The sequence below is a fragment of the Arachis duranensis genome, chromosome 6, assembly GCF_000817695.3.
Source record: "Arachis duranensis cultivar V14167 chromosome 6, aradu.V14167.gnm2.J7QH, whole genome shotgun sequence".
Lineage (NCBI taxonomy): Eukaryota > Viridiplantae > Streptophyta > Magnoliopsida > Fabales > Fabaceae > Arachis > Arachis duranensis.
Window position 1 is genome coordinate 43,439,084 of NC_029777.3, and position 9,095 is coordinate 43,448,178.

The 9,095-nt window shown below is 37.0% G+C and overlaps 1 protein-coding gene across 1 annotated transcript; it reads left to right on the top strand.

Annotated features, from left to right (window-relative positions):
- The first annotated feature begins 1,287 nt into the window (after window positions 1-1,287).
- LOC107493771 (probable aquaporin TIP-type) lies at window positions 1,288-2,543 on the top strand. The gene is made up of 2 exons (XM_016114821.3): window positions 1,288-1,767; window positions 1,876-2,543. The coding sequence occupies exons 1-2, from the start codon at window positions 1,387-1,389 to the stop codon at window positions 2,245-2,247; spliced, it is 753 nt and encodes a 250-aa protein (XP_015970307.1). The 5' UTR covers window positions 1,288-1,386; the 3' UTR covers window positions 2,248-2,543.
- Window positions 2,544-9,095: the final 6,552 nt, after the last annotated feature.

Sequence of the window (9,095 nt, forward strand, 5' to 3'; positions counted from 1 at the left end):
AATAATAATAATAATAATACGAGGTGTTAAAAGTTAATTAAATCATCTATCAGATTCAGAAATGGATTATTTTTAAAAAAAATACTTTCCTATATTTTAACATACTTTATTTTTGCTTTCAATATAATAGGTAGTCATTTAATGTATTTATTACATATATAAGTACCTTATTTTATTTTTAAACCCAAATAGTAGTCATTTAATATACATTAAACGCATTTGATTTTTTTTTTTGTTGTTGTTTAAACGTATTTGACTTTGATAGTTGATCATTTTATTTTAAGAAATAAATTTCTTTGATATTAATATCATATAAGGGCAGGATTAAATTGAAGTAATTTGAAAAAAAAACTTATTAACCAATCAAAATAAAAAGTATGATATTAAATTATTAGTACTATAAATATAAAAATAATAATATTATATAATCAACAAATATTTTTATTTTAAATAAACATAATTTACTTACATAAAATATATAATTTATATTTATATTTAGCAAAATTTATATACATAAATTAATATAATTTACATTAACATTTATCATCTAAATCAATAAAAATTATTTATTAAAAATAAAAAAAAGACAAATCGATCTTTAATTTTTTGATATGTGAACATTTAATTTTTTAAGAATTTAAAAATATATTTAAATTTTTAATTTTTTCAAAATTTAGACACATTGATTCTTAAGTCTAATTTGTCTCATTTTAAAAAAATTTTTAAGTGTACGGTCGTATCAACCAGATCAGTATAATAAGAATCACATTTGATTTATGCATTAAATTTAATAAATTTAAGTGAATATAAGGGATCGATATGCCTAAATTTAAAAGAAATAAAAAATTTAAATATATTTTTAAATTTTAAAAATTTATATATCCACAAATTATAAAGTTAAAAACTTATTTATTCTTTTCTTTAAAAATAATTTAATATATATATCGACTAAAATTATTAAAAATAGTTGCAAAAAAATGTTGATGTATATTTTATTGTTTAATAATAAATCTTTAAATAAAATTTAAAATTTTAGCGGACTTTTGGACTAGGAATACTATGAAAAAAAAGATTTTAATAAATTTTGATATAAAAACTGACCAAAATAGAGGGGGACTCACACAGGCTGTCATGAAATAGCTTGTTTTGTTTTCGGAAAAACGAGATTCCTCTCATAATGCTTACTTGGCAGTTGGCACGATTACAAACCCATGATCAAGTTCAACATGTATAACCGGGAACCGGCTGCAGCCGGTGGAACAAAGCGCTAGTCCTTCTCCATATAACAGCAAAGTGAGAGCATAAACGAAACACCAGTAGCGAACTGAGAGCATACACTACCCTTTCTTGCTCCTTATCACTGTTGAGCTCACTCATTAGAAGAAGATGCCGATCAGAAACATCGCTATCGGAAGGCCCGAAGAGGCAACTCACCCAGACACCTTGAAAGCTGGACTCGCTGAGTTCATCTCTACTCTTATCTTCGTCTTTGCCGGTTCAGGTTCCAGCATCGCATACAACAAGCTCACTAACGATGGCGCCGCCACACCCGCAGGCCTCATCGCCGCAGCCGTCGCCCATGCATTCGCCCTCTTCGTCGCCGTCTCCGTTGGCGCCAACATCTCCGGTGGCCACGTCAACCCCGCCGTCACCTTCGGCGCTTTCGTCGGCGGCAACATCACCTTCCTCCGCGGCATCGTCTACATCATCGCCCAGCTCCTCGGCTCCATCGTCGCTGCCTTGCTCCTCAAGTTCGTCACCGCAAGCGTAAGTCAGTTAAAGCCGTTACACACACCACCTTCGTAACTGTTTTCTGTTTTGTTTACTAGTATTATATTATTTTCTTACTGTGGGTTTTGTTACGGTGCATCACAGACTGTTCCAGCATTTGCACTCTCATCAGGAGTAGGTGTTGGTGAGGCTTTGGTGTTGGAAATTGTGATGACTTTCGGTTTGGTGTACACTGTGTACGCTACCGCTGTTGACCCCAAGAAGGGTAGTTTGGGAACTATTGCACCAATCGCAATTGGTTTCATCGTTGGTGCCAACATCCTTGTAGGTGGGGCTTTCGACGGTGCATCGATGAATCCTGCCGTTTCCTTCGGACCCGCCGTCGTGAGCTGGAGCTGGAGCAATCACTGGATCTACTGGGTGGGCCCACTCATCGGTGGTGGTATTGCCGGAGTCATCTACGAGGTTCTTTTCATCAGCCACACCCATGAGCAGCTCCCAACCACTGACTACTAGAGAGTTAAAAAGGGATTGAGGAAATTTGTGTATTTGAAAAAAAAAAAAAGAAATCTTTTCTGTATGGTGGTTAATTTACCTTTTTTCCTTTGTGGTTTTTAATTATTATTATCATTATCACTCTGAAATTTCAGTTTGGACTTTGGAGGGTTGTCCCTTTTGTGTTGAATCGGTGGCCGTTGATCCTTGGTTCAGTGGTTGATGATGATCATCAACAAGTTTAGTTTCTCTTTTTTACCTTCATTTGTACATGGCCCACCATTCAAGTACTTTTATTATTCGCTCTACTTGCTTCACTTGCTTGTACCATTCCATTTTCTTATTATCTCTTTTCTCAATTTAACTAGGTATTTTTTAAATTGTTCTTTTAATCAATTTTTTTTATTAATTAAAAAAATAAAATAAATATATTTAAATAAATTTAATATTTTTTATTTAAAATACAAATTAAAAAAATAATTTAAATTAAATTAAAATCTAAAAAATTAATTTTAAATATTCAAAAAACGAGAGCTAACGAAATCGACAACCAGTTCACATGTAACTTTTGGTTAATGAAATTTGTTAGTATGTTAGTGTTTTTCTTCATGAATTTGTGATGATAATTTTTTTTGGTTGTATTTATCTATTTGATTTAGAATTTATCATGTTAATGAAATTTGGATATATTAATACCTAATTTTAGATACTTTTATGTTATTTATTTAATTTTAGATGTATTTATATTATTGATTAAGTTTTAGGTTCGTATATAAATTTTTTATTATAAATTTTGGATGCATTGATAAAATACTTAGTGTGTAATTTTATAATTTTAAATGCGTTTATTTTATTCATTTAGGTTTGAATGTATTTATGTTATTTATTATGTTTTCAAGTTTATATATAAGTTTTTTACATTAATTTTAAATGTATTGCTAAAATATTTAGTGTGCCTAATTATAATTTATTTTAATTTATTTTAAAAACTTATGTGACATTGAAAAATTAATGCAGAAAAAATGGTTACAAATTTTACGGTGTAGTTTATGAAAAATTAGTGCATTATAGTTATCAAAACTGAACCAATAATCATCCAATGAAGTTAATGGATTATTGGGTTAGTGGTTCAATCGATGGATCAGTAGTTAAACCGTTGACCCGATAATAATTAAATAAATATATAAAATTATAATATAATATTTATTGAAAAATAAAAATTAGTTTTTAATATTTCATATTATTTAAATTTAAATAAATTATATATAAATTTCATTAATTCGTTGCTTTAATGCGATATATATAATTTATATAAATTATTGGCTTTTAATTTAATAGGTCTAATCCCAAAAAAATTAAAAAAAGTTACATATAGATAAAATTAAAAGTAAAAATAATTTGTTGATAAAAAATAATTTGTTATCTGGTTCAAAGATAATATAATATTGGATAAAGTATATATATATATATATTTAGAAATTTGGCAAAATTTTCAAAAATACCTCTAAGTTCTATTTTGCTTTAATTTTGTCCCAAAAGCTTTTAATTTGCATCAACTATACCACTGGTCGCTAATTTTTCAAAAAGTTTGGACCAATTCAGTAACAATTTTATAAGAACAACTTTCAACACAAGAAAATCAAGCATAATTTTCATACATTTTTGTTGGATTTTGATGACTTGCATCATCTACCCTTCTTTCTTGCATAAAAAGGACCACAAAAGAGCATAATCTCATTTGATCATTGCAATTCATGCAATATTTGATGAATAGTATCGTACATTGCTTTGAAATGAGGTTGTGCTGAATTTCAGGTGAAAAAGACATCAAAAATGGGAAGGAAACAACAAAACAAGCTTGGCGTGTGAAACGGGCATGTCACTTGGAGCAAACGCCACAAAAAGTACACTAGCGTTGCACGCTAGGAGCTGGGCGTGGCATGCCAGTGCTGAAGTCCAGAGGGGTTCTCAAGCATGTACATGGGCGTGGCACGCCAATACATTTTTCCAGAAAGCAACATTGAAGGCCATTAAAGGGGCATGGCACGCCAGGTTGGGCGTGGCACGCCTAGCCCATCACTTACTATAGGGCGTGCCACTTGGTGTCGAAGGCGTGGTATGCCAGTTTCAAAAGTCACTTGGGCATGCCACTTGAGGAGTCAGGCGTGGCACGCCAAGCTTGAGGAACCAACAAATGAATGGGCGTGCCACTTGAGCAACATGGCGTGGCACGCTAGTACAAGATTCCAAAGAAGAAGTTGAAGGCTAAAAAGGCCTAGGCGTGCCACTTGAGATCGAAGACGTGCCACGCCAAGCTCTCATCCCCACTTACGCATGCCTCTTGAGCAACCAGGCGTGGCATCCCAATGCACAAGGAAGCCAAAGAAAGGGCTAGGCGTGCCACTTGGTGTCGAAGGCGTGGTACACCAGCTCAAGAATCTCACTATGGCGTGCCACTTGAATGCTAGGTGTCGCACGCCAGCTACTGGAACCAAGGCAAGATGATGGGCGTAGCACGCCAGCCTCTGAGCGTGGCACACTGGTTATATTTTCCAGAGAGGAAGTTAAGAAGCCAACCATAAGGGCGTGCCACTTGGCGACGAAGGCGTGCCACACCAGCATCCATCCTCCACTCTGGGCGTGCCACTTGAATGTTGGGCGTGGCAGCCAGCGAAGGAGCCAAGCACACAAATGGGCATGGCACGCTAGTTCAAATTTCTAGAAGAGATGGATCGAGCACACAGCAAGGGCATGGCACGCCAGACCCTGGGCGTGCCACGCTAGTTCAATTTTCCAGAAGCAAGAAGAAGAGGGAGAAGCCCTGGGCGTGCCACTTTGGCTCGAAGGCGTGGCACGCCAGGCTACATGGGTAATTAAAAGACCTTGGACGTACCATTTGGGCTCGAAGGCGTGGCACATCAGGGAGGCTAATGTAGGAGGGCGTGCCACTTGAAGAGCTAGGCGTGGCACGCCAAGCCAGAATTAGAGGAGGACGTGGCACACCAGTGAAGCGCCAACCACACGCCAGCTGGGAGATCACGTTTATTGAGTTTCTTTTCCCTCCAAAGTGTAATTTTCCTTTTCTACTTTTGTATTTCTTTTATTTTTTTATAGCTAGGAGTAGTATAAATAATCCCCAAGAAGTACTGAGAAGGGGATTAAGCAGTTAGAAGACCTTTTAGTTTTACCTTTCACTCCATCTTGAGTACTTTTCTCTAAGTTATGAGTAGCTAAATTCCCTCTCATTGAGAGAGGGAGCTCTGTTATACTTGATGGATTAATGACAGTGAATCTCTTCTTCTTTTCATCTTCTCTTTGATTTGCTAGAAGGAATTTCATTTTTTCATTCTTGCATTCAATCATCTTGGAAAAGAGGTTGAATGCAAAATGGGTTTCATAGGAACCTTGGAAAAGGAAACATGAAACCATGCTAGAAATCCTTTCTCACACTTGAGTAGCATATGGGTTTTGGTGTTTGGATATGGTGACATACAATCCTCCCTCTACCTGGACCTATGATGATGTGTGGTATAATCAGGGACCAAGCATATCTCTCTTCATGAGCAATTAGACCAAGGAATTGGCTATTGATCAAGATCTGAGAGATTGAGTCACCAAGGGATTGGGGCTCAATCAATCATGATTGCCAAGAGGTCAATGAGTTACATGATTGATGAGGATCTAAGCTGAATTTAATCCAAAGAGACAACATCTCCTGATCTCAATGAATTTCCCCTATTCTCATCTATCAGGTTCTTTATAGCTTTCATTTACATTCTGCAAATCCCCATTTCCATTTACAATTCAGTCATTTATGTTTCTGCTCTTTACATTCTTGCCATTTCTAATTCTGCACTTTACTGCTTTTCTTTACTTTCATGTCATTTACGTTTCTGCCCATTTATAATTCTGCAATTACAATCTATTCTGTTTAACTTGACTAATTCACCAATTGATTAAAATTTCTCAAAACTACCAATCTATGTGGATACGATCCCACTCCACTGTGGGTTAATACTTGACGATAATTTTGGTGCGCTTGCCAAAAGAGTGGATTCATAATAAAAAAAAATTAAGGGGTGTGAATTCCGAACTCATCAAGTTTTATGGCGCCGTTGCCAGGGATTGGTTTGAATTTGACAATGATTAAATTGATTGGAGAGCTAGATTAAGCATTTTAATTACCTTGTTATTTTTTTAATTTTTTTTCCATTCTGATTTCTGTCTATTTGCTGTGAGCATTTTAGTTATCCATTGTCCATAATTCCATTCTTCTAACTGTTTGATTAATTGCATCAACCAAGTTAACCACTAATCTTAACTAAGGTGATTCTTTCACTTGCCCTCTGTTTGCTGTTGTTGAATGTATGACAGGTAGAAAGGGAGAAACTTCCTCCTCCTTCGATAGTGAACCTGAGAGGACCTTCCTTAGATTAAGGAGGGAAGCAAGAGGCAAGGGCATAGCTGGAGAGGAAGTAGTAGAGGAAGACCCAGAAACCACCATGGAAGAAGAAGCACATAACCATGCTGGAGAAGAAGCTGACAATCATGTTGGGCAAGAGAGGCGAGTCTTGGGCTCCTACATCAACCCAAACCCAAGAAACTATGGTAGCAGTATCCTGAAACCAACAATCCATGCTAATAACTTTGAGTTGAAGCCTCAACTCATCACACTTGTCCAGAATAATTGTTCATATGGAGGAAGTGCCCAAGAAGATCCAAATCAGCATCTCACTGCATTCTTGAAGATATACGACACTGTCAAGTCCAATGGTGTACACCCTGACACCTACAAGCTACTCTTGTTCCCTTTCTCACTCAGAGATAAGGCAGCAAAGTGGTTGGAAGCGGTCCCCAAGGAGAGTTTAACCACATGGGAGGAAGTTGTAAACAAATTTTTAGCAAGATTCTACCCTCCACAGAGAGTCAACAGATTGAGAACTGAGGTTCAGACATTCAGGTAGCTAGATGGCAAAACACTTTAGGAGGCTTGGGAGAGGTTCAAGGCTTTGACAAGAAAGTGCCCTCTAGAAATGTTCAATGAATGGGTTCAACTACACATCTTTTATGAAGGACTGTCATATGAAGCAAAAAAGGATATCGACCACTCTTCAGGAGGCTCACTCAACAAGAAAAAGACTATCGAAGAAGCCATAGATGTCATTGAGACTGTGGCTAAAAATGAGTATTTCTATGCTTCAGAAAGAACTCAAAAGAAAGGAGTGCTAGAACTCAATTCTATGGATGCCTTGTTAGCTCAAAACAAGGTAATTGCAGCACAACTAGCAGCCTTAACCAAGAAGATGGAGGCTGGTCAAGTTTTAGTTGTTCAAGCTCAAGAACCACACCAAGAAGAAAATGCATCAGAAGCTCAAGGTGAATGGGAGCAAGCAAACTACGTGAACAATTATAGACCACCATATGATCCCAATTCTAAGACATACAACCCAGGTTGAAAGAACCACCCAAATTTTAGGTGGGGGAACCAATAAAGCCACAACCAAGACCACAACAAACTTTAACTGCCAAACCAACACAACACCCACAACCCCAACCATCAATTAGGCAATAATAGACCCTACCATAACTCACAGAACACATCATACCATACCACCCAGTAAACACACAATAACCACCATCAAGACACATCAACTTCAACCTTGCAACCATGTGAAATCAAGAGCGACTTTGAGAGAGTAGAGGCTGAAATAGCACAACTATCATCACAGCTTACAGGAGCCATTTCTACTCTTATGGAGAGACAAACACACACTGATAGAAGGATAGACGACAATCAAGAAGAATACAGATCAAATATGAAGAATCAAGGCGCAACAATCTCAAAGCTGGAAGAACAAGTGGGAATTTTATCCAAGAAAATCCCAATGACCACTCATACTTTTCCCAATGATACCATGGCCAACCCAAGAGGGGAATGCAAGGCCATCACACTCAAAAGCGGGAAAGTTATAGAAAAAGCAATCACAAGCAAGGGCAACCATGAAGAAGAGGTTGTAGAAAAGCAGGGAAGTGAGAAGGAAGAAGAGACCCTTGCCCCATCTTCACCAAAGCCAACCTTGAAGCCTTATGTGCCAAAGGCACCATACCGACAGAGGCTAAAGAAAGATGGGAAGGATAGCCAGTTCTCTATATTCTTAGAGATCTTCAAAAAGCTCCAAATCAATATACCATTTGCAGAAGCATTAGAGCAAATGCCACTTTATGCCAAATTTTTGAAGGAGCTCATGACAAAAAAAAGAAACTGCGGAGAAAAAGAGACCATAGTGCTAACTGAGGAGTGTAGTGCCATCATAGAAAAGAAACTCCCTCAGAAGATGAAGGACCCAGGAAGTTTTCAAATCCCCTGCATCATAGGGGATATCAACATTGAAAAAGCCCTATGTGACCTGGGGGCCACCATCAATCTCATGTCTCTAACCATGATGAGGAGAATGAAGATTGAGGAAGCCAAACCAACGAGAATGGCACTCCAATTGGCTGATAGAACATTTAAGTTTCCACATGGGGTAGTGGAAGACTTGTTGGTGAAAGTAGGAGAGTTTATTTTCCCAGCCGACTTTATTGTACTGGACATGGAAGAAGAGGTCAAAACCTTAATTATCCTAGGAAGACCACTAGAGCCATCATTGATGTGCGAAAAGGGGAACTAGTCTTAAGTTACATGAAGAGAAGATGGTCTTCAACGTCTTTAAGGCAATGAGTTATCCCAATGAATCATGGGAGAATGCATGATGGTAGACACCATCGAACAGATATTTCAAGGGGTTTTGGAAGAAGAACAATGCGAGGGAACAATAGAGCTAGAACAACAAGCATCAAGTGAAGAACTACCACAAGGAACCATGGCA